The sequence below is a fragment of the Gouania willdenowi genome, chromosome 15, assembly GCF_900634775.1.
Source record: "Gouania willdenowi chromosome 15, fGouWil2.1, whole genome shotgun sequence".
NCBI classification, from domain to species: Eukaryota; Metazoa; Chordata; class Actinopteri; order Blenniiformes; family Gobiesocidae; genus Gouania; species Gouania willdenowi.
In genome coordinates this window covers 21,907,865-21,934,928 of record NC_041058.1, presented here as the reverse complement: position 1 = coordinate 21,934,928, position 27,064 = coordinate 21,907,865, and the positions used below count along the sequence as shown (strand labels likewise).

Genomic DNA, 27,064 nt, shown 5'->3' with positions numbered 1-27,064 from the left:
CATGTTTTCACAGGTGAATGAATTCATATCCCACCCTTGATACACACACAGTCTACCATCAATAGTCAATGCAAAGGAACTCATGAATGGCTTTTGTATCTAATGCCTGCTGACCACTGCCGTATTGTATGCTTGTTCAGGGCAGAAAAGAGACAAGCCTCTGATAGGATAGCGCAAATCTTTATAGTTATTTTGTAGTTTGGAATGGTTGATCAAGTGATGTTAGTCAAACAGAGAAAATAGTCAGCAACAGTAAGTAGTAGAAAAAATGACTCATTCATTAGAAGTGCTGGAGCAAAGTCTGGAATGGATGGCTTATATCTGAGTGTTTATAACTGAGATTTTAGATGCAGGCCGCCGAGATAATTTGTTGCTCTTTTTTTTCTGATATCTGGCAGATTTCAATAGCGGCTTTGGACACCCCTACTTGGTAATCACAACATGTTGTAGCATCACTTTTAAATTAAAAGCAAGTTTACGACAGCCTGGCGTAGGGCTGAACAATTTTATAAAATAATATCTAATATCGATTTTTCTCAATATTGCGATTGAGATTTAATATGTAATGTGTGTTTCAAAAAACACAAGCAACAAATCAATTTCTACTATATTAAACAATGTCTGACTTATTATTAGGGGTGGGGGAAAAATTCATTTGCATAAGAATGGCGATTCTAATCATCCACAATTCTGAATCGATTCATAAACTTCAAAAATCAATTTTTTTATTTCTTGTTTTTTATTTTTTATTTTTTCAAGAAAAACTGATACAGAAGATCAGCTTCGAGTCTTTACTCAGGAAACACTGTAAACTATACATACAAATACATATTAGCGCTCTTATAAATACAAAATACCACTATACAGAGAGTTTGCTAGCTTCATGCTAACGTCTAAGGGAAGACCCATATATATGCTCATGCTAACATTTATCATGATTGGCTGTGATTTATATAACAGGCTGTGAAAGTTAAGCATAAACGAACACAGTTTTAGAGTGTTATCAAACAGTACACTTTAACATACTCACAATCATGTTTTTTCAAGCCGAAAATACAAGAACTTAGTAGCGACTAGTAGACCATGGGCTTACAAGATGGACACATAAACTTTTGACACAATCTCAACAGGAAACATCAACCCCAGCTTACAATGTATTACATAGATAGCACAAGGAGTGTGTGTGTTTTTATTAATTTTATATGTTACGCATATATGAAATTTGTCCGCTGCATTTTAACCCATCCCTGAGGAGCAGTCGACAGCCATTTTGCGGCCCCTGGGGAGCAGTTCCGGGTTAAGGGACTTGCTCAACATCCCACAGTGATGGCCCAGGTGAGGCTTGAACCGGCAACCCTCTGATTACAAGCCCGGTGTCCTTAAAAGTTATCTTTTGTCCTAAGTTTGCCTTTGTGTGATCCATCATTGGAATCAGTTTATTTAAAATGATCTTTTACAGACTGTATTGTTTTGATGTCATAATTTGTCTTAACACACTATGCATTGTATCATTTTTTTTAATCGAGAATCGGTTAAATCGAGAATCGATAACAATCGGAATCGAATCGTGAGACACCCAAAGATTCACATTCCTACTTATTATACATAACTTATGGTCCCTAATAGGCTAGGCTTGAAAGATCTATTTGGCGGTTTATGTCCCAGGAGAAAATTTGGTTAGGCTTATGTTAATTAAAAGGCAAAAGAATCATGACTTATTAATGAAAGAGGGTTCATTTATCAACTTCATCTACAGTTGTAAACCTACTAAATACTTTGTCTTGCAGTTTTGTAAGTGTTTCCTACAACAACTTCAACAAAATTTGTCAAACAAGTGTGGTGTAAGTCATTGGTTTATAAGTCAGTAATAAATCACTCAAACTCAAGTACACCTAATTGGTCTGATTGTAAATGAATTGTATGCACATTTTCATGGTTCATGTACATCCATTCATTCTCACTCGTAGCCTTACTTTAAACATATTTGCATACATCATTGACCTAATGGCACTCACTAAAGAAACACATCAAACAGTGCAGGCTTAGGTACTTATGAATACGCCGATCTATAACTCTGATACATGACAAAATGTAATCAATCTGGTGTCAATTCACCACCGTCAATTTCACTACGTCTTAAAAAAAGTTCAAAGTAAACCAACCAGAGCGCACATTCTCACAGGAAGTCAATCTTTCAGGCGTCGTTTAGTGCGTGCGCAGTGGTTTAAAAATTAAGTCCAAGATACTTTGGTTTAATTGAGGTAACGGAGGCTCAGACAGTTATGGCAGCGACTCAATAGTATTACAGTAGCATTTCACAATCAATTAGAGCATGTCACAATATGTTTGCATACATTTCTATTTGTGTCTCTTCGAAACATTGAATAAAATATAATGACTGCTGTGAGAAACCGACTGTATTTACCTGTATATCTATTATTTCAGAGTAGTAACAGTTCTCCTTTGCTGGTACGTTGTCATTAAATTTACAAAAAGGCATGTCTGTGGAGTTTGGGCACATGTAGTGTCAGTGTGACATATCAAAGTAGCGTTTGATCACTGAAGTTATGTGTAATGCTGTAGAAACCAGGCAGCTGTTTCCTCAAAGCTGTGCTCTCATCTTCTGCTGCATGCTGCCTGTTTGGGTCCCCTCAGTAAACTGCCACCTTCCTTTTATTTATTTATTTATTAATTTTCCATGGTGTCGCCTCAGTGTTTGCTCTCGTGCTGTCTGCCAGGAACAGATTTAAATGTTTATGCAGGCAGCAGCAGGTCATTTACTCTCTCAGCTTGAATGCTTGCTCAAAGCTCAGCTGGTATCAGTAACAAAACGTAGGGCCGTCTAGAATCAGATTGGCTCTTATGGATTAAGATCAGTTTTCAGTTATTGTTGTAATAGACTGGCAAATAATTAAAATATACTTCAGTTAGGTTTTTTTTCTTATTCAAGCCCAGTTTGCAAAATGCTTGTGTTGAAGAATTGTAAATGATGATCGATATTACACAATTGAAAACAATGGACCCCTCTAGAAATGTGCGCTTATAGATCATTAAACAAAAGCAAGCTGCATATATAACTTATAGAGGTTTGACTCTCCGAAATGAGTCCTTCTGTGTGAGTGTTTTCAATTTAGCGATTGCTATTTGTACAAAAAAAAGCAAGAATATTTGTTATTATTGCTAAAAAAAAATGTTTACATTTGTTTTTATGCAAACTGCACATGTAACTAAAGATATCACTAACTTATATTACTTCCTTCAACAAACAGTGACAACATTTCTGTGAAGACCTACCTGCACATTTTAGTGAAAAAGCAGAAAAGCTTTTGAAAATGAAAAAAAAATCTTAAATCAATAGAGCATATCGATAATCGGTCGTGCGATGTATATAACATGACATGAGGTGTTTAAAAATAAACAAAATATTTGCTGATTTATTTAAAATATATATATAATATATACCTTTAAAACAGGAGCCCCCAACCACAGAGCCACAGACCTGTACCAGTGTATGGACAATCTTGTTGGGTTCTTTCTTTCTTACTATGGACTCTATATTTTTGTTAAGCACTTTGAGATGACTTTGTTGCGCTATATAAATAAAGTTGAATTGAATTGAACAATTCCTACCTCTGCTTTAACGCTCATCACTGTTTGTTTGTAGTCATCCTGTAACAGCTTTGATGCACTCAGTCACACGCAAACAGCTGACCAACTGCAGGGAGTGCAATGTGTGCAGCACCGGATGCACACACGCAGTCACAAAAACACATATACACACACTTGTGCAGAGGTTTTAAGTGTTTGTGCATCAAATCAGTGATCTATTTCTGCTGTTAAAATTAATCATTTTTTATTTGTTGTTTTATAAACTATTGTTCTGTTAATCATTTTACATGTTTGAAATAAAGAAATCAATCAAAGTGATGCAAGAATATGAAAATTGTTGAGTTTAGCCTCCTAATTTCATTTTATAAACTAATGATTTCTTTTTAGTTGGTTTCTACATCAGATGAGTAAAAATGGTTAGCTCATAAAAAAAATAATCAGAGAATAGAATAAAAGTAATTTTAGTGTTGAGTTGTTTGTTTCCAGATTTGTCATCATCTCTAACATGTTACTGTTACAGTATGTTCTTTTCTGTGCTAATACATTGACTTGCATTGATGAAATAAAATGGCTTTACTGTTCCAGTGCGACACAGCATAGATGTCTTTATTGGTTGAGTAGTTAATAGTTCTTGTCAGATGGAGCAGTGAGAAGCCCAGTGGTTCAAGAAGTATGAGTATCATTATCCCACTTACCGTTCACGTGCCTGCGCACACACACACACACACTCACACGTGCACATTAAATGTGTGCTTTTTGTGTACATGAGCCGATCTCCCTGTGCAATAGAGAGCGGGAAGGAGTGTGTTTGGTTGATAAACATCCAATTACGACAAATGACGCTACATGTTTCAGAGATCTTCGTCTTTGTAACCATCAAAGCTGGGGTGAAGTGGCCTTTTTGTTTTCTCCCTCAGAGACTGATTTTCCAATACCAAGAGCAGATGGTATGTGTTTTCTGTGGATGAATCACTGAGCCGGGTGGATTTTTTTCCCATTGCTAGCCCAGACTGCATTATGCATGCACAACTACATCTCTTCTTGCCTTAACAGTGATAAGACCCCTATATGTCAGTCAGGACATAGTGTTATCATTATGTTTATGTGATGAGTCTTTGAACTGTCGTTTTTTTAAAAACATGATTATTATGTTTCAGACTCTGGAGGAGCCCCCCTACCTGACCGTAGGGACGGATGTGAGTGCTAAGTACCGAGGCGCTTTCTGTGAAGCCAAGATAAAGACTGCCAAGAGGCTGGTCAAGGCCAAGGTGAGTGATGTCAAAGTGCTGATTATGCAATATTACATGTGAATGGTCTGTTCTTGTGTAATGTGAAGTAGACTGGAGCTCATTGCTTTGTGGGAAAGGGCAGACACCCTTTTTAACTTGCTACCAGATGACCTTGTTTTTGAAATGGCCACCTTAAAATAATAATATATAAACGAGTGGTTCCTAGGGCTGGGCAATATATTGAGATTCAAAATCGAGTTTACAATTAGGCGAGATAATAAATGACAATATTGCCTATATCTCAATATATACTTGTTTTTATATAATCACTCAGTACAAATCACATCATATACATATTTACTTTTATTCATAGAGTACAGTCAAACGGTGTCCTTCACAATGTGTCTGAGATATATATTTTTAGAGCTTATTTTGTATTAAAATACTTGTTTTAGAAGTCGTTGCTTTCGTTACATCTCAGAACAGCATGAAAAGTACAGTTAGATGGACTTCTGAGTGCATCCTAACCCAGACCTTCCCCTAAACAAGCCACACTACAGAACTTAAATAGATAAATCAAAAGAAATACAATTTTAAATCAAATTAAAATTGTATTAATTTATTCTAAATTTAAAATAAAAAATGTAAAAATATAATTTTAGGTCAACACATTTTATTTCCAGGCGACCCCACATGAGGTCACGCCCCCTAGTTTGAAAAACCCTGATCTAAACTATCTCAAAGAAGTCATGTTACGTTCTTTAGACCTTGTTTAAAGTAATAATCAGTGGGCCACAAACACAATGAGATTAGGTTTAAGTATTAGCCTTTTTACCTGCTAATAATGCAGCTGTGTTGCTAACTCCCTTGAGCGGGGCCACCTGGTTTTCATGTCGTGCTGTGACTTTTATCAGAGCCTGAGTTGTTGATGCTGCCATTTATCTTTCACCAACCAGGGACCCACTACATCATCAGGTCTCCCTCTTACTGACAGCCCTGTGTTCTGTGGCTTAGGGTAGATGCCACTGTCGCTACCCTTTCTGGTTTTATATTCCTCACTAATGAAGGCTTTGAGCACTTTGCATTATACAGTATCCCATTTCCCAGTGGGAGATGAACATCTGGATAATACAATAGAGACAGATCGCTTGTGGTTTGTTCATAGTGTGTGTGGGAGGAACAAAGGTTTGGTTGCTGGCTCGCCTCTTTCAGCGTGGCAGTGCACTGTCGGGGCCAAGGAGCCGAGACGTTCCAGCACTCCAGCTAAACCATCAAACAATACTGTCTGTTCTACAGGCAGGAGTAAGCAATATAATAAATGAGACTGTGATGTTCTTGGTTTTTATATCATGGGTTAAACTGAAGCTTGTAGGCGAACTGCATAAGATAATTAGCATAGTAATTGGCAGGTTTTCTTCTTTTTCTTTTTTTGGTTGACTTCATTGTGAATGTGAGCTCGCTCTGTTATACAAATGTTGAGACATGGTAATTGAGATTGAATATTTTACTATGATGATTTTCTTTGGAGCTGTTTAGTTCATTAATCTCTGTCTGCTTGTTCAACAAAGTCGACACTGACAGTGGTAACCAGACGGCACGCTTGTCTTATGAGTGATATTCAGGCTGCAGTTAAAGAGATTGCTGTGACATTTTTGTTCCTGCCTTGATTTAAACTTGAGAGCCTTCGGAGGCACACAGAAAGTCAGTCAGAATTAACCTGTTAATACAGTTAAGAGCACACGTCTCCCTTATCTAGTAAATTTGGTGTAGAGTTTGTGTTTTTAGTGTTTTCTCTCATCTCGGAACACAAATAAACTGCATCGTTCAGAAGAGAATTTTAGGAGGGTATTAAATAATAATTTGCTGAATCAAGAAACGAGGTCAGCGGGTGCTAAGAGACACAGCGTGCAGAAATCACTAACGTTCTCCACTGGCTATAGCTATAGATCGCTAAACTTTGTGTTGGCTTAAAAACAGTGCTTTTGAAAGCTTTGTTGATTTGGTTTCATGGCTGAGCAGCAGATTACAAGCCCTACATAACCATAACAAAGTGCAATACAAGGACGCAATGGGCGTAATCACCCTTTAAAACATGAAATAGTGGATGTTTGTTTAGTAATGTGATGAACAAAGCTTCTGTCTTTCATACACATAAAGTTTAAACCTATCTTGGAGGTTTCTTGGCTAGAAGCATTCTTTCAAGTTTAGTGCTTGATGGTGGAGATACTGTACTGTGGTGTGGGGTTGTTTTTCAGAGTTCACCTTAGTTCCAATAACAGGAACTTAATATTTTAACATACTAAAAAAAAAAAAAAAATGAACACTGTCACTCTCCCAACTTTGTGGAAGTGCTCTGAGGAGGGCTTTTGAATGTTAGCAGTGCATGACGAAGTGTGGTGTGTGGGAGCTCAGTTTACCAGAGTACTGACTTCTTCAAGTGTTGGATGATTTAAAGCAAATTGCACAAAACACCTCCAGAGGAATGTTTACATTTCTATGCACAAACTCCACGTCTTTATTGAACCCCTTCTCAGAGGAGTTATGGCTCTTGACAATGGCCACGGTTACATGATGTTTTTTTTTGATTCGGAATTAGTTATTCTGAATGAAATCATTCAGAATTAAAGGGTTCTGCTTTGTGTTTACATGGAAATAGTAATTCCAAATTGAGGTTTACATGGAAAACTGGTTTATTTGCTTTTATTCAATTTTGCTTTAGGTTTATTCAATTCACTCTTTAGGAGTGGGAAGGCTCTGATTGGACAGGGGGCGAACGTGAAGAATCACGTCTATCGGGAAAAACACACAACAAACCTTTTATTGTCGACTGTAACACAGAAGACCACACATTAGAACTGTTTATTTTGATTGTAGTTTTGAAGGAACAGCTCGACAATAACACACTTTGGTCCGCGGAACGGAAGGGAGATAGAAACTAATCACTGGGAAATAAATCCCAGTAAAACTCCGGAAAACAATAACCAGGAATAAATAGTTGCTCCCTAGTAAAGATAGTAGCTCAAACAATTGGTACAATGATAAACTTGGTGATATTACAGCCTGTGCAGCAGTATGAGGCCACATTTACTCCGTCTCCTGGTTTAGTGCCAGCCGTCCGGTGATGTGAAGCCTGTTCCGTTTACAGAGGACCGAGGTCCATGTGTGAAAGTCTGCATGTTGATGCTTCCGTCCATCCAATCTTTTCATTATATCCATATCTTCTAAGGCTCTTATTAAATGAATAGTCTAAGCTGAATGACCGGATTTAACTTAAAGGGGAATTAAGTGTGAACAAGATAGAAGAATTATTGGAATAAACCAGCCACCTAATTCAGATTTAAATTTAATTCGGCATTAAATTAGCATTAGGAATTAAGAGTTTACAAGGTCAGTTTATAGAGAAACTAACTTTTATTCTGCTTTAAAGCAGAATTAAAGCTCCCATGTAAACTTGGCCAATGGGATGTTGGGAAACTACAGTAGTTTATGTGCTTTTCAAATCTGCCATTGTGATACTTTTGGCAATATAGTGCAGTGTTTTATAACAGAATGTCTACAACTAATGCTGCTGTTTACACACCCTCACGTTTTTGAGTTATTGCAATCAGGAAAAGGTAATCAATAGGTTTGCGTTATGATCTAAATGAATTTTGTTCTATAAAAACTATTACTGAAGTTGGGGGGAAAAGACAGCAAAATGCCACCTATTAACAACACAAGAAGGTGAAATAACGTCTGGCTTGAATATTTGTTTTCTGATACTAACACCAACGCCCCTGTTCTTTTTTGGCAAAAGCAGAAAATGTTGTTTTTTTTTTTTTTTGCTGGAGTGTGGTGGGCCATGAAGATGGTGTGATGTTTGGAGTCTGTCAATATAAAGATGTAAAAATGTCTACTTGCAATTGGAGCAAAAGGATAAGCATTTAATGTGCCAGTGCTGACTGATTAACCTTCATCTGATGCCACCCTCAACGGCACTTGTGAAAATATTAAGGAAGTAAACACCATGTGAAACTAGAGCAGGGGGAGGGTTTATTATAATCAAACAAAAAAACTGTAAACACGGAAAACAATAATAAAATATCAGCAGTATGTTTGTCTGCTCTTCTGTGAGCAAATTTGCTGAAATTAATCACTATCAAAGTTAAACTCTAGTGCCGTTTAAGCTGAATTAGAAAAGCTTTGGCTGTTAAAATGGGGAAAACGCATGCCAGTTAAATTAAGGGCAGTGAGTGTTTTTCACTGAAGAACAGCAGGAAGTGGAGTCCACAGTCAGTAACCCTGTTAATCTCACTCACAATTCACTTTTTTAGTGGAGGCATGGCCTTACACCACCTACTGTGCTGCTCGTGCTACTTGTACTCGTACTAATTGTACGAGTCTCAATTTTTTAAATAAAGAACATTTATTGAAGTGAACAAAGGTGAGGTAAAATAAAAAAAAAATATTGAACGAATATACCAAATAGGTGATGTAGAACAAGAATGAGAAAAATGTATTTAACAAATATTAAAAACAAGTAGAACAAGTAAAAAATATTTTTGCTCTCGCTAAATAATGAGGATCGGGGAACGCAGAAGCACGCATCGGCCGATGTTGCTACACGTAAGAAATGCAAAAATCGGTTGATAATATCGGTCTATCACTACTAGCAAGACCCCCTCTAAGCTCCACCCCCTCCCGTATGTTCCGGTCAGTGCAACAGAAAGACGGCAACCTCTGCATCACTTTTTAGGCCCTCCAGATGCCTTATTTTGTGCTCCATATTTCTGGGAATTGTGGCTGTGTTCGAAATGGCATAATCCATACTATGCACTACATACTCAATGAGTATATACTGTCTACTATATACTAATAGTATGATTAGGATGATGACCATTCTCACTGGAGTATACTTTGAAGTTTCCCAAGATGCATTCCAAATACGGATGTCCCGATACAACTTTTTCACTTACGATACGACACTGATATTGCAGCCTTGAGTATTGGCCGATCCCGATCTGATAAGCTATCAGCACAAATCATACATACTTTTATGACTTATTTTGTAGTGTGGAATGTTAGAAAAGACTTGATGAAGTGATGTTACTCAAACAGAGAACAATAGTCAGCAACAGTTGGTATGAGAAAAACTGACCCATTTATTATTAATCAATTGGTTACATACATTTTAACCTTCAACATAATATCTACAGTATTCTACAATTGAATAAATATAATATGTATTGGAGATTTTAGATGCAGTCTAAAGTGCAGTTTTCTGGCTGATATCAATATAGCTTCGAGACACCCTTAATTTCAAACCTACAACAACAAAAAGCATTAGCACACTGAGGCTAAATATCTCCACTGATTCTCCACCTTTGAAAGTTCTGAAAACATTTTAAGCGAGAAAGTGACCAAATAGAATATCAACATCTGCTCATTTGATCCACAAAACTCGTGAAAACACATTTGATGCTGACATTTCAGAGATTTTCAGAGACCTGCCTTTGTGCTACTGACAACTTCCAGCAAACTTCAAAACAAGAGCCATATTTACAAAATAGTAGAAGAGATGCTTTTGTTTTGAAAATGAGTTGTTTTATTTTTAATCTTGAAGCCGCTCTCAGGAGGATTTTATGTTCCGCTCGCAATGCATCATGGGGGGTGGTTGAGTATAACTGGTATGCCCACCGTGCACGTACTTAATCTTTCCATACTATCTAATGTGAACGCACTACATACTCATTTTGACATCAGTGCCAGTATGAGTAGCACATTAGTATGTGATTTCTAACTCAGTCGGTGTCACTTGACGAGTGTGCATGCAGGAGAAGGGAGGGAGGGAGTGAGGGGGGTTGGGAGGGCGTGGGAAGGACGAGACATGAAGACATCTGATTAGTTCTTTCTATTCCAACTGAATGGCAGGGATTGGTCAGAGATACATTTGGATTTGAGCTGCTACAGAGGAGGACTGAACATTTTTGCATAATCGTGTCGCGATTTTTTTTTCTCAATATTGTGTTTGCGGTTTAATATGCAATTATTTTTTCAAGGTCCTCTTGTCATATGTTTTTCAATGAACACAAGCAATGAATCAATCTTTTTCATAATAAACAATTTCAGATTTATTTAAACTTTAAATAAATATAAAATGTACATTTTTAAGCATCACAACAATAAAGCAAACAAATCTGTGGCTTTACCTCTTCAACATATCTAATTAACTTCACGTTTCATGAAACATGTAAACATGTGGACTGCACTTCTCAAACACACTCTGAACTTAACAGGACAGTACAAGCGCAGACTTTACGATTAGAAAATCACGTTTTATGATATCACAAATGCAATTAATGGTTCAGCCCTGCTACAGAGCGGTCTGATTGTTTTTGTTCTTTTCTCTGACTACATAATGAATTGAGTACTGTCAGAATGGATGGACTATTTCACCCAGTATAACAAACAGTGCTTCTAAACATGATGGTGGACTCTAGCTTTAAGGCTTTGGACAGTGGGATTCTCTCTCTCTGCCACTTCAAAGTATGCGTTCCTCTTTTCCACTGGGCAGTAGAATACAGAGGCGGCGCTGCCTGTGGAAGCACTTCCTTCTATTAATCCTCCATGTCTTTTAAAAGCTGGCAGTTCAGCAACCACATCCTACAGTGTTTATTTCACTCATTCGTTGTTTTGATCCTGTCTCGACGGCTTGGTTTTTAATTACCTTTTTTTTTTTTTTCTTTTGAAACATACTCTGGAGCCTGTTCTGAAAATGTAACTTGTAATCTGAGATGGATTTTCTCCAGCCTGTTTATATAAAACTCGCTTACAATTTAAGCACATCCATTTAGTAAACAATGTCTGAGGAACATTTGAGTTTGGATTTGCTTCTCTGGGCTGATTTTAAACTTTTTCTCCCAATGTGTCCACTGTGAATGTGTGGACCTATACGCCTGCTGTGCAGTTTTATCTGTCACACTATAATACCAGGTTGCCATGCAGATACAAGATTACCACAGCATGATCAGGTTATTATCCGCTGTGGCTCACTTAGGGAGGGAGGCTACAGATGCAGACAAGGAGGGGGATGGTTGGTCAGTGTGGTCTTCACATTTACAGCTCAAATCATTTGTACATGCAGCACATTCATCAACAAATGATGAAGTATATAACCACCCAGAAATTGCACTGATGAACCTTGGTATCCAAGAAATAAAAACAGAGAAAGTGTGTATCCAGCGTGGCCGTCTCTGTGAAGGGGGTAATCGCTGTGGCCTGCACCTGGTCTTTAGGGAAATGTTATTTGCTCTCATTAATAATTTTGCGTTTGACTCCCTCCCTTCCTCAGGTGACCTTTAAACCAGATCTGTCCACAGCAGAAGTTCACGATGAGAACATCAAAGGCCCTCTAAAGGTAAGGCAGGAAAGATGCAGGCTGATTCACTGTACCTATCCACCTATTGGCTCCAACCTTTCTAAACGAAAGTGTAATTATTTTTAGGCTTTTAAGGGTTTCAAGCCTATTTATTTTTAGAAAACTAGACTATGTCTTTCTTTTCTACTGATAAAAGGTTAATTAGATCATTTTCTGCAATTCATATTAACACACTGAATTAATTTCACTTAATATGTCCTAGTTTGCATTTTAATCAGGAATTGACTTGAATATGAATAGTAGTTCAATGAAATCTGATTGTGACAAACTGACATGATTTGCCACTGTATTGGTGACAAACAAACAACACAGCTTTCTTCAGACTACAGAACTACTACAGCCTTATTTTGATAATAATGATAAAAGTTAGTCTGCTTTTATCTACGACTCCTCCACACCCATCAATCATAATTTAACAAAGCCGTCCTGGGCAGTGTGTGGGGGAGAGAAATTGACAGGCACCAAAGTTGTTGAATCCTTAAAGCAGAAGTCTGCTTCTAAAAAATGAAATAAAATAAAAGATTTAGCAGGCATTAAAGTTTTTTTTTTATCAAGTTTGTAAAACCTTTGGCTTTGTGAAATCTGCAACCTGGACGAGAATTAAATGTGTCTCGATGTTTATACAGAGTCAGTGAGTTTTATAACTGTGCTATGTGGTTGTTTATCAAATATGTTATTGGCTTCCTAGTGTTCAAACCTTAATTCTAATTTAATACTACTCCAAACTTGAATCCTATAAATATTCAAATGGACAGAGTTTAAATAGTGAGCACAAAAGAAATGCGTTAAAACAAATTATGATATTATTCAGTTATTCTATGCATACACTGGCATAGATTTATAGTATGAGATGATAGACAGTATTTATGTCCTATTTGTTTTTGCATTTTTCTAGATTTTAATGCATTTTACACAAATATGATGTCATATTCATAATCATATGCATGTATAGGGCATATGTATGCTGATTAGTTGCTTTTATGAATACAAGGCATTTCTAGTTTTCATTTTATTATTTGGTATAATTAAAAAAAATCTCTATTTAGCCACGTTTCTTGCAACATTCACTAATTAAAAAGGGGTTTTTACTTAAAAAAATATTTCACATTTTGGTCTAGAATGAATAATAAGAGTTCAAAATTAGTTTTAATGTGTTGCAGATTGGTCAGATGACTTTTTTTTAATCCTATAATTATCTAGTATACTACTATGTCAAAATTTAGCTTAATCCTTGATCTCATGTAGGTTCAAAGGGATTTTTTTCTCTCTCGAAACAATCAAAAAAACTTATCTAATGTCTTTTTAATCTTCATAAATCAGCGGCGTTCTGTTCTTATTTCAGTTTACTTTGCCCCAACAAGCAACAATGTATCATCTTTGTGTAGAGTTCAGTCTGTGCGTGCGGTCCAATCTGCTTCTATGCTAACTGTAGAGGAATCAGTGGAGCATCAAGCTGCGAGGCATCAGCCTCTCAATTAAATTTGAGTCAATTAGGGTCCTTGTAGAAGCAATATGGCTACCTCATTACTCTAGGAACACATCGTTTGATTTATCATTAGACAATCATTCCAATTAGCTCAGCAACGTGCCGGCTAACGACAGGGTGTCCTTCTTCCAGGTGGGCGCTGTTGTGGAGGTGAAGAATCAGGACGGTGTGTACCAGGAAGCCACAATCAATAAACTCACTGATGCTAGTATCTATACTGTTGGTAAGTCACAAATCACTTGGTTTTCCTCATTTTCTCTCAAATATGTTTACTCTTTATGGATTGTTCATTTGGAACCGATGTTGTGAAACGGAGTGTTTTCATTTGTGTCTGCTTTTTAATTCATGTTCTGGAAAAGCAAATGCAATTTCACTTATGGTCTAGTTTTATTCAACAATGACATTAATATTTTAGTCAACTAAATCTGTTACAGATAATATACTACTGAATTAGTCAGTAGACTGTATTATCTGTAACAGATTTAGTTGAAGCTTTAAAAAAGCATAAACTTGCTTTATTCTTTAAAATAACTAGTACAGTGCCTGTCGGAAGTATGTATTCACGTGGGAGCTTAAATAGAGTTGTCAATTATGGCCAAATGAGTATATGTTTGAAGGTTGGATGTATAAAGAGGTGTTCATACTCTGTAGTGTTATAAAGGGGTTTATGTGTGGGTGCAAAGTAAAGTAGCGTGTGCAATTTAATTCTATGGGACATGCGCATGATAAATAAACTTTGTACCAATTTGGCGGTTTAGGTAGAATCTTTAGGCCGTGCGTGCGTGTCTCACCACCTGTCCGTGGACTCCTCCGTTGGTGCAGTCTCACACACGCATCGGCCGCGCGCGTGCACCTACTCCGACTTGAGAGCTTTGCTAGTATATCACTCACCCTTGCACAGAACAAACGATAATCATCGTGGAGCCGTATTGTGGTCCACAAAAAACCATTCACAAAAAAGTTTTATTCCTTTGTCTGAAGAAGCAGATAGTTTGTGATATGGTGCTGCTGCGCAGAGTGATGGAGACGGAGGAGGAAGTGGACTTTGTGACCCGTGATTTAAATGAAGTTTGGGATCACAGGGATAACTTTAAATAACCATGAAATATTAACTTAAATAACTTTTAGCAGTACAAAAATGTTTTTAATAGTGACCTTTTTTTAAACCGAAACTAACTGCGACACAGTGACGTCATGAACCGGTGACCCTGAACCGGAAGTAGCGCACTCAATACCGAGAGGGAGCCGTAATCTTAAAATTTAAATTAACGTTTTGCAACACCAAAATAACGGGTGCACACACTTGTTGTATTTGGAAGCCGTTGACAAAATTTCAGGTTGAACAGATTCCGCACGGGGAGATATTTGCTCCACAAACACACAAGTATACAGAACTTTCTTGTTTTTTTTATAGGTAGATAAAGCATAAGTTTGTACCTTTTTTGAAGCTTCATTTACTATTTATCAACCTCATATGGGCTGGTATTAAAGTTTGTAAATACACACAGACAGATTGAATGTGGTCAATATGCAAGACCACATGATCACACAAGTTCTGATTGGGTTTCGTCCTATTGTGACGTAATCGAAAATATCAGTATTTTTATTTAGTTTTAGTTCACATGTATAATTATTCATAGACTAGTTATTGTCACTTAAAAAATATAATTGACAAAAACTGACAAAACTTTTTAGTCAACAAAATAACCACTGCTGGAAATGCCCCCTTGTGGTTGGGTTGTCATTCTAAATGTTGTATAGTTTAACACAAAGTTGGACTTATCCTGCTTTTAGAGGCTTAGGGTTTTAAATTTTTTTATTTGAAAATAAAGTAATATCAACAGTAATGTTAAATGTAAATGTGTGGATCACTTCCTGAAGTGCTTGTTAGGTCTTTTATACCATATTTCCTCTGTATTGTAACCTCTTACATCTATTTAAATATCTATAGAAAATGTATAATATTGATCCTTTGAAACTGAGACTTTTTAAGGCTTGATTTTATAAATACAACAACAAATTGTCATAAAAAGAGTCTATTTTTAGATATGTGTCAAAACAAAGAGAGTTTTTAACAAACGTGAATATCAACTCTTCAGACAAAAACAGTATTTTACAGAGCATCAATTAATAGCAAATATTCATATCATGTTTTTCTAAAAATGAATAATTGCTTTTGAAAGGTTGCCGCTGCACGACTAAAACCTTTTCTTTAACCTTAACTCTGACGAGGCTCCTGCTTTTTCTAATGCACTGACTTTCAACCAGTGAGAGAACATCAAGTGTGCAAAACTGTCTGATTTCTCTGGATTGTGTAATCATAGGTTTTACTGCTTGTATTTGTAGGCAGAGTAATTAGAGTAGGTAGAGCAATAGGGCCTCATTGTGGTGTTAATTGTTTCATATGCTGCAGGCTTTTATTTTTAATTCATGTCCCAAAAAAGGAAAAATACCCCCAAATGAGATATTTGACATCATTCCACATTTGTAGCAACTATTCTGGCAAGTGATCATCTACGGCCTGAATAACACCTACCAGTGTAAACCGCACCACATGTAGTATTATTATCTTTAGCACTTAATGCTGCAGGCTGCTGGTTGTTGATAGTTACTTAGCAATACACACTGGTAACGCCCTGAAAGAGCCTCAGCTTTGGAGCTGTTCTGACTCACACATCCAGCCACTGTAATTTGGCCATTGTCATACAAACACTAAATATGACTCGTGACTATTTTCCCCCCCCCCGATTGTTGTGCAGTCATTGTGAGGAGGGAATTGCTCACGCTGTCACCAGCTGCTGTGGTAAATAGTTAATAATCACTGAATCTGTAATTGTAAAGGCTATCAGTGTACATTTGATGGCAGAATAGTTTCCATTTAATGTAAATGATGGATTTCTTTATTTAGAAGAATTATTAATTAATTTTTACTAGTCTTATCATTTTGGTTTTGCTCACAAGTGGCTTCTTCATGCCTTGTGTACTTCACAATTGAGCTCATTTTGTTTTTCACTGTCAATGAAGCGTAAATAATATATAGCCATACAATACCAAATCATTTTCTAAATATAAAGCAAGAAGTAGTTTTCATAAGGAGTTTATTTGAGCTTGAGTGAGTGTTTTGTGTGTGTGTTGGTGGGCTCTTGGCCTACATACAGCTGAGCTGTCTAATAGTTGGTTTCTCTTCCCTGCAGTTTTTGACGATGGCGACGAGAAGACCTTGAGGCGTTCCTCGCTTTGCTTGAAAGGAGCACGTCACTTTGCAGAGAGCGAGGCAAGGAGGATCATGCTGTCTTGCAGTTTTATAACGGGCTTATCGCTCACCTTTCAGGGGGGGAAAAAATCCTTTTCTGTTTGTAGTATTTCATATTCCTACTTAAACCTACGGAGTGCAAATCAAACCATTGCTTAGGAACATTTATATGTAAATGGTTTGATGCTGAGTGCCAAAATAGATTTCCTGGGAATGTTGAACTCTTAAAACCATTGGTTAAAAACTAGGTTATACAATCCTTTGTTGGTCATGAAATCCTTTGAATAATAGAAAACATTAAGTTATACAGCAGGGCAATGTTGGGGTCAATTACATTTTTCTAATTACAATTAGATCTTCAATTATCCATGTTCAATTACAACTCAGTTATAATTACGGTGACCAAAGTATTTCCCAATTAAAGTATGATTATTATTTTCCCCCTGATAGTCAATGACAATTACGTTCTCATTTATTACATTTCAATTACAATTAATCACAATTACCGAGCCTTTAATAACTCTTTTTAAACTCAACCCCAGCTTTTTGTTAGCATCTCTTTTGATAACGCGTCTGTTTTGACCCATGTCTTAAATCAGCTATAAAATACATAAAAAAATATTATCTATCATCCAATTTGTCGATAACTTGTTTGGCTTCCTTATCCGTGAACATATTAGTTTTAATATTTTTGGTGTGGGGGCGTCTGAGCCTTTTTTGTGTCGCTATACCTCTCGATTTCAATTTTTTTAAAATGGTAAAATGATCTTCAAGAGAACTGACAGGTAAACTTGATTGGAAACACATGTAACATGGTTCCCCGGTTTTGCATTTCATTAATTTGTAATTGACAGTTTTTATACATTTTTTATTTCCAATTACAAATAAAAAGTAAATTGTCTGAACTCAATTACGATTACAACAGAAACAGATTCTTTCAATTACAATTAGGATAATGTCATAATTACGTGATTACAATTGTAAGTGACCCCAACCCTGCAGCAGGGTAACTCTTACTACAGAGGTATCACAGGGGCTTACTTATGTTGTTCCTCCCTGCAGTCACTCGACAGACTCCCTCTCACAAACCCGGAACATTTCGGCACACCCGTCATCGGCAAGAAGGGCAACCGCGGCCGACGATCAAACCCCATGTGAGTATCTGCTTCGTCTCCAGTCGTTTATCCATCACAAGCTTGTGATACCAGCTAAGAGGGTTTTGCTGCACTTATCTATAGATGCTTGTAACATACTCCGCTGCTCTAAGTATGCTGACACTAGTTAAAGTGACCGATTTACCCTCATCTCCATCCGCCCATGAAACAGCCCTGAGGCCTTAGAAGAAGAGTCTGCTGGCTTCCTCCCTCTCCTTAATAATGCTGAGCTCCTGTGTGTGCTGGAGGGCCAGTGTGATCATTGCACTACTCTGTCTGACGCTTATCTTTCTCCTTCTCCCCCCCCACCCCCACCCCCCCCTTCCCCCCTCCTTTGTGGGTGTTTAATGCGCTGACGTGCCTGCTCTGGGGAGATGAGGGAGTTTTCTTTGGGGATTGGAGACTGCTCTAGTATTGTTTTGTCGCTGGATATAATTGCCTTGCGTAATGTTATTATTGGACAACCTTTGCTATTAATACTTAGAGAAAGTCAATGTTACTCTTAGCATTGATGTAATATTGACAGTGGATGGTTGGTACATTAGCACCCGGGGGTTGTTGTCTTCTCATATTACTGATATGTGTCATGTTAGAATACTCACAAATGAATGTAAGTCTGAATACATTTTTTTTTGCTACTTTTCTACATTTCTGAAATCGATCAGGCTTCACAGGTTCAGCACATTGTCCTTCAGAAAAGGCTAATTATTTATTCATTTATTTAGTTTGAATGGTTAAAGAATAGATGACAGAAATCTCTATTAAATCAAAAATCCTACCCCAATTTTTCCCCATTAACAAATGCAAAATCCAATAAAATAAACTAAATGGACAATACAAATAAATACTCTAAAAAAATTGCATGCCATTAAAGGTGCAGTATTATGCTATTATTCACCCATTTCCATTTATTCTAAGAAACCCAACAACATAGTATTTGAGGTTTATTTTCCAAAATTTTCCTGTTTTCCAGAGTTTTAGCCCTCTGAAAAGTGACTTTCTGAGCAGTTCTCAAAATGGGCTGTTTTGAGGTTTTCATGCATATTCACGAGTGGGCGTGTCTATAGACACAGATTTCATGCCTCACTCTTGCAAGGGAGATCAGTGATCACCAAAACAATTTTCTTTTTGTTATCCACACACTAATGTTATTGTTTTCTGCCAAAAAACTGCACATTACAGTAAAACACATGGCTATTTAAGCGGCTGTTGTGATTGTGAGTCCGTCTCAGCGCTTCAGGCTGTGTGTTTATCACAGCAGCAGCAAAATAATTCAGCTGCACACTCACTGGCTGCTAAGTCACTTTCTTCTCCTCTTCGAGTCTTTAACTCACTCAGTGCCATTGACGAGATATCTCGTCATTTCAAATCCAAACGCTCAGTGCCATTGACGAGATAACTCGTCATTTGCATTTTTTCACGGGGATTACTAAAAAACACCCTGGCGGAGGTCCCTCATCAATATCTAAGTTGTGGATGAGAGATTAGCTACTGATGCTACCCAGCACAGCAGGAAGAAGCAGGAAAAGAAGGGAGATTATGGTGCTACAGAGTGATATTGTGAAGTATCCAGCAGCTCACAGCACCACAAACTGACACAGAACGTGTGTGGACCTGAGTGGATTATTGATAATGTTGTGATCGTGAGATAAAACCATCAACTAACAGGGCTAAACGGGTCATCCCTGCGTGTCGGGAGGAGGGGGAGGAGGGGGGGGGGGGTGTGGAGTTGGGTACAAAATACCCCCAGTCTGTGAGCCAGATAGCAAAATAATAGGTGACATGTAGGAGGTAGCAGCGTACCTTTGTATGAGAGATCATCCATGCTCAGCAGAGCTAAGAGGAAGAGAGGAAAGGAGTTTAAGAGACAGAAAATGGCGCTACGTACAGAGTTGACGTTCTCAGCAGCGCACACTCTGACCAGAGCAAGTGTGGAATTCATGGATAGTGTGGTGAGGGTGCGATAAAACCATAAAAAAATGGAGAACGCAGTGACACTCTATGTCGAGGAGGAAGAGGAAGTTGCGTGTGTGCAGACTGACGGGAGTGAAAGTTGGAGGAAGCCAAAATACAGTAAGAAATCCATTCAACTCTGACCCAGATAGATAAATAATAATAATTTTGCTATCAAAAGCCCGGTCTGTGTTTTTTTTTTTTTATATATAAGGAAATGATGTTCAGATGTTAGAGTTGTTGCTAAAGCAAAAAAAAAAAAAAAGCTTTAAAGTCACTGACAGGGTTTTTTTTTTTTTACAAAAAGGCTTTTTTTCTCCGCTTTTTGCTCTGAAACTGAAGATTTGTGTAAAACTTGCTCTATTCAACGGCTGATTACAAAAGAACGAAACGAGCCAGAAACAATTTTTTTTGATGTAAGTAGAGGCTTCAATCTTTCAGAATCTGCTGTCAGATTTTAGATAGTCATAGTAGAAAATATTCTGTGGCTCTTTAAAATCAGTCAAAATGCTCAAAAACGGCTGGCACTGAGGGGGGTAGAAAATTTGAGAATGGCTGGCACTGAATGAGTTAACTACAGTAATAGTGCATTTAAGGTGATAATAATTGGTTTTGTTCAACCACCCCGTCGCACTGTCACAAACACGTCAGATCAAGTCAAAGGTGATACGAGGCGACATAACCAATACTAAAAATGGAACGGCTCAGCGCATTGAAAAATTGCTTGAGTGGGCGTGATTTGTGGCTTGTACTGTACCCGTGGCTGCAATTGGATAAACTTGCATTTGGTACTTGCACCAGCAGCAGGCACTTCCAGAAGGGGACGGTTCAGACATTAGTGATGTCACTAAAGTTTTTCTGCTCGTTTTTCAGAAGAGAACAGAGCAGCAGCTCAGAGAGCAGAATTAGTGAGGATTGCTCAAAGATGCAGGAAGGAAGTACAATAATACTTTGGGGGTGTTTTTGGATAAGGAATTAACATTGTAACAAGGTTAAAACTTCCAAAAAGTTGATTTAGCATGATATAGGACCTTTAAGAGATTTACATTCTCCTTCCCCATTGTTGTACTTTTCCAAGATACAGTATATCTTTTGTAAATGTACTTTTTTTTAATCATTTCGTCAAGTTCTTTCCACAAAACCACCCTACAAATGTAAATACATATACTTTTTTAATTTGTCCGAGCATAATGCTGATTCAAGTTTAGTTTCCCTCTAAAGTTATAACAGTTTTAGTATGTTTACACCGACGTATTTGTTTGTTGTCTGTAAACTAGTCTGAGTTAATGCCAAGCTCTGCTTCATTGTGTCTTTGTTTATGACTCTGATGCACTGCATAGTTGTAGTGTTTGTGCTGCTTGTCGTTGTCCTGGTTGTAGTAATAGTAGTAGAGGTAGCAGCCAGGCTGATTTAATATACATGAGCTGTGCCAAACTCTGCGTGCGTGCGTGCGTGCTTGCGTGCGTGTACAGTGCTCAGAGCTGACCCAGTGTTTCATGAAAAGAGAAGTAAAGATCTGTTTTTGTGCTGCTCACATGATCACTGTGAGACGTGTCTGTCTGTCTGCACCCGTCAACACGCTGACGCTAATGAGTGATCTCATCAGCAGAGCGAGCTCCATGATGATAAGTTTGGAAGTGCGCTGATAGAAGGTTGCACTGCAGCCCGTCGTCGGCCAGGGAACGTTTTCTCGCTGAGCGGCAGTTCAATGAAAAGATGATTGGTTAGCAGAAATCTGCTGCCTGCGTGGATGGAGGAAGCACCGCTCGCAAATTTGCCTCTAACTCATTTATATATAGAGTGTGGTTTTAATACAAGATGTCATTCACGTCTCCTCTTTTCATGCAGTAGTGTTACTCACGGGTGCATAAAGGGAGATGAATTGGCAGTGCTTTTTTTCTATTAAATTTCAATATTTTTTAATCGGATTAGCTTTGAGATGTTATCCAGCGCGCCTTTTTGGAACCGTACTGATGACTGATGGATGGATGGCGTTATGGAGCCTGGTCTATATGACAAATAATGTAAATTCCATATTTTTAAGATATTTTTGGAGTTCATTTCTTGTCTTCAAAAGTTGTACAAGCACTGATTACTCTTTTTTTTTTTCTTGCTAAAGATGTCATTAAAATTAATAAATAGAACAAGTGGAGAGTTTAGTTTTAATTACTATAAAAAAGAATCAAAATGTTTTTCAGTCCGGTCTGAAGTTTTAACGCTTTAAAATGTTATAGTTTTTTTTTTTTTCCTTTAAAAATTATGCCCTTATTTATTATTGAGCTTTTTCTTAATATCAAACATTCAATCACAATTTTACGCTGGTGTTTTATGACACCTGATGACAAAAAGTCTACATTTTTCAAGAACGACCTACATTTTCTAATAATCAAATAGCTAAAAAAAACACGTTTTAATCAGTTCATGTTGTTATTCACATTTCTCATTATGGATTAATTTGGTAGGCTTGTTAGACCCCGATATGTAACAAAACCAGAATTGTTATGAAAATGTTGTTAATAAAACCCTAAATGTAGGGCTGGGTGATTTTGCCTAAAAAATACATCTCAGAATTTTTAAAGAAAAATTTGAGTTTCAATTCGATTTTTTATTTTTTTTATTTCAATGCACTTAAAATGACTGCAGACATCAGATATATTGTCAAAAGTGCAACTTTATTGCTGTGATGGTCTTCAAGAGTTAAAATGCTTAGAACAATCCCTAAATAAAAAGTAAATGAGGCTCTGTCATTCAACTATTTCAAGCTTTAACCCAGGTTTAAGCAAAAGTGCAACAGCAACTTCCCAGTAGCTTAAATTTCATGATTAAGAAATCAGATAACTACATATTTTGTAACTTAACATGACAGTTAAAAAAAATAAAATAAACTCTTCTCTTAGCATCTCAGCATAGTGCAAAAAAAAAAAATGAAACGTGCCTGTGTCACACATATAGCCTTCTCAAAGGGTAAACAAATGTAATCAAAGAGGGGGCTGGCTCACATCATGCTACGCTAACCCACAAGGACGGAACGCGAAAAAGTCCAAAAAAATGAAAAAAATAAAAATATTTTTTTTTAAACTCGAATTTGCAAAATAAAAATCATTTTTATCTAGAAATTCGATTAATCGATTAAATCGATTTTTTTTACCCAGCCCTACCGAAATGTAATAACTGGTCAATAACATTATAAAAGTGTTAAGCCCAAAATGTATTTAAATTTTTTTCAATGAAACCCTAAATGTTACAACTGGTCAACAATGTAATAAGATGTTGAGCCCAAAATGTGCAAAGTTTATATATACATATATAAAAAGGAAACACAATTTTACGGTTTTAAAGTAACAATTAGTGTCTTGTTACATTTCGGGTCGTTGTCACATATCGGGCTGTAACAAGGCTTATGTTGGCATATTGTCAACTATCAAATCAATTTTTATTTATAAAAAGTGCTTTTCATACATGCTTAAAGTGCTTTAAAAAAGTTACAAACCCTGTTCACCACACACGCACATGCACACACGCACGCACACACACACACACACACACACACACACACACACACACACAGACACACAGACACACAGGCATATGGCACATGGCTGGGTACAGAGAATCTTGGTAAGGGGACTGCCAGAGTGCCCCAGAGTGGCTGTGGCTACAGATGTATTTTACCTCCATCGTCATGCCTGTGCTTTGTTTCTTAAAAAAACAAAAAAAACACCATATAATTCGAAGCCATTATTTTGATGATTAAATTACATCCAAACTTTGAAGGATTTTTAATAAGTTCTATTGAGGTTCTTCACCTTGTCACTGAGATAACCGTCTTTTCCTGCTACAGTCAAGAGGAGGAGTTGTCTTCATCCTCCAGTGAAGAGGAGGAAAGTGATCAGCGACAGAATGAAGACCTTTTTGGCAAAGTGGTGTGTGTGGAAGGAGTCGCCGCCGGTGACAAGAAGAAGACTACGTGGTACCCGGCCCTGGTGAGTTCCCGGTCTCCCTTTTTTATCTGCTGCATCGCTAAACAATAGAGCTCACTGCTGCTGGTCACTGCGTTCTGCCATTTCACAACGCCTGCCTATGTAACCTAAGCCTCAGCAGGATTATGTTAATGTAGATGCCACCTTCTCGTGAATGAGATACATTTTTTAGTAGCGAGAGGCCTCTTTAGTTTGAACAGTTTCTCAAAGTTTAATCAGAGTCCAACTGGAAAAAAAAGACACATACGCCTTGTTTTCTCTGTGCATTGTGCAGTATATACATTTCTCAGATCCATTTTCCAACCCATTTCCCTCCACCCACCCTTAACTCCCAGGCACCGTTGGCTCACAGTAAAATGGTGACAGCCCTTGTTTGTTTGTGTAAGTGTTACAAGTAGAACTGGGAGAATGGGAGCTGGTGGGGGAAGCAGCAGCAGCAGCAGCTCTCCCTCTCTCTCACTGTGCACTCAGCAGCACCCCGCCTCCACCATTTGTTGTTCTTGGGCTGTGGTGAATGAGCTCCATGCTGCCTCCTTGTGACCTTTTAGCAGAGTACATTACACAGCTGCCTGTCATTGTTTACACTGTGATTATATGGCAGAGAGGGGTGGAGCAGCACGCAGGCACATTTCTCATGCAGCAACAGATGATGCACGGCTCCAACAAACAGTGGGCCCAGTCAAGGAAAAGTTGGATGGAAACCCGTGTGTGCATGTGTATGAGAATGTTGGCCAGGTTATCTGCCAGAAAAAAAGAAAAAAAAAAAGGCGGAATCACTGATTCCCAGTGTTGTGGGCTGCAGCCTGTGGGTGCTTCCTACACAGTGTAAGCCGCGGTGGAAATAATGTTTCTATAATGGCTGCACTTCCTCCTCAGGGTCAGACCCTGATGGCAGAACAGTTGTCTCTCACTTTTATGCCCATCAAAGGTCAGTAAGGCTGACCACCATTCATTCACACACTCAACCATCCTGCTGGTTTAGGTTTTTATAATGAACCACTGTTGCATTTAGTCACTGAACAATGCTGCCACCAGTGTTGGGGTCTCTTACATTTTTCAATTACAATTAAGTCTTCAATTGTCCATGTTCATTTACAACATAATTATGATTATGGTGACCAGCATTTTTTCCAATTACAATAAAATTTACAATTATTTTATCATCCCTGAAAGTCAAGTACAATTACGTTCTTAATTAATAAATTACAATTTATCACAATTACTCAGCCTCTAATACATCACCCCATAAAATTTAGAAAGTGTCTCTTTGTACGGTTACCGTACGGACAACCCCCGGTGCTAGTGGTACCGTTACCGAAGTACAAGTATGTAGCGTCTTAGGGTTAGTGTTAGGTTTAGGTTTAGTCTTTAGTCACGCAACCTAAACTGGCCACTTAGTGGCGCTGCGTACGGCTAGAATGTCAGTATATTGATACGGCAACCTTACAGATACACACTGCCTAAAATGTAATTCTCCTCTTGTGTTAGCTTTCTGTTAGCATCTCTTATGATAACAGGTCAGCTTTGACCCATGGCTTAAATCAACTGAAAAACACACAAAAAAAACATTATCTGTCATGCAATTTGTTTCTCATCTCTTGGTTACATTGTTAGGCTTCCTAATCAATAAAAATATTGGTGTTAATATTTTTGGTGTGGGCATCTGAGCCTTTTTTCTGTAAGTATAGCCCTAGATTAAACATTGTTTTGAATTCTAAAATTATCCTAAAAAAAACTCACAGGTAGTGGGAAAAGTTGATCTGAATCATATTTGATAATTGTTATGTAGGGTGACAAGGGATTTTAAGAATGATAATATTAGTTATTATTAATATTACACTAACATTTGCCGAGGTGTCTTCTAGAATTGAGCTCTAGTGTCATGGATCACTTAAAGAGTTATTGATACGTTGCCATTCAGGGTGTGAATTCTTGTCAAACTGTGTACTCTATATATCCAATATATACTCCATAATAACTCTGCAATAGGATACTTGAAGAATTAAAGCTCTCATGTAAACGTAGCCAGTGTTGCCTTTAGTCGCTGAGCGGTGCTGTTTGACCTTCTGACCGCCTCTTGTTTTTGTCCACCAAGGTCATCTCCCCCGACTGCAACGAAGACGTGACCGTGAAGAAAGACAACATCTACGTTCGCTCCTTTAAGGATGGAAAATTGTGAGTTTTGCCACTTCCATCATGTCATGGTGTCTAAACTTCCACAGGTCAATTGACATCATTAATTCTGTATATTTCATAGTGAGAGCCATTCATTCATGACTGCCTGGGGATTGAATAGGGAATCCTAACAAAACGGATTGAAAAATGCTCACTTGGCTTGTTGCATGAAATGGTTTTTATAAAAATACATTAAGAAAAATTCGAGTTTTTACAACAAAGAATTTGCTGAACTCGTCACTAAAAACGATCAGGCATGTACAACTAGGAGTGTGACGATATCTCGATACGGCCATATTTTTTCGCACGGTCGATTATCGATATGCTCCCGCTAAGTATCGATTTTTTTACTTATTTATTTATTTTTTATTATTTTCAAAACCTTTTCTGTTTTTCACTAAAATGTGCAGGTAGGTCTTCACAGAAATTGTGTCACTGTTTGTTGAAGGAACCAATATATTGTTTACTGGAATATTGCACTATAATGATGTCACTGGTAAGAAAGACCCTATTTTTTGTTAACAGAAAGCACTATTGGAGATAGTTATTTGTTTACATTGGTATGTTGACACTTATTTACAGAAATGTTACACTAAAATAGTGTCACTGTTCGTAGGACACTTTTTCAATTAATTGTCTTTCAGATATATAATAAAAATTGTATTTTTTCACTTAATTTCTTTTTTTTTTTCTTGTAATGTCATAGATTATCGTAGATTGATTTCTGACCAATATATCAATAATCGCAGTATCGTCATATCGTGAGACAATCGCTATCGCAAGCTTTTGTACTGTGTATCGTATTGTG

At 37.4% G+C, this 27,064-nt stretch overlaps 1 protein-coding gene across 3 annotated transcripts in view; it reads left to right on the top strand.

Moving 5' to 3' along the window:
- The window catches only part of arid4b (AT-rich interaction domain 4B), a 70,108-nt gene that overhangs the window by 16,422 nt on the left and 26,622 nt on the right, over positions 1–27,064 (top strand). For all 3 annotated transcript variants that reach the window (XM_028467938.1, XM_028467937.1, XM_028467939.1), the window contains exons 3-9: positions 4,767–4,877; positions 12,169–12,234; positions 13,874–13,964; positions 16,936–17,015; positions 18,057–18,148; positions 23,943–24,084; positions 26,177–26,256. In XM_028467938.1, coding sequence (XP_028323739.1) covers positions 4,767–4,877; positions 12,169–12,234; positions 13,874–13,964; positions 16,936–17,015; positions 18,057–18,148; positions 23,943–24,084; positions 26,177–26,256 — 662 coding nt within the window. The remainder of the gene's footprint in view (positions 1–4,766; positions 4,878–12,168; positions 12,235–13,873; positions 13,965–16,935; positions 17,016–18,056; positions 18,149–23,942; positions 24,085–26,176; positions 26,257–27,064) is intronic.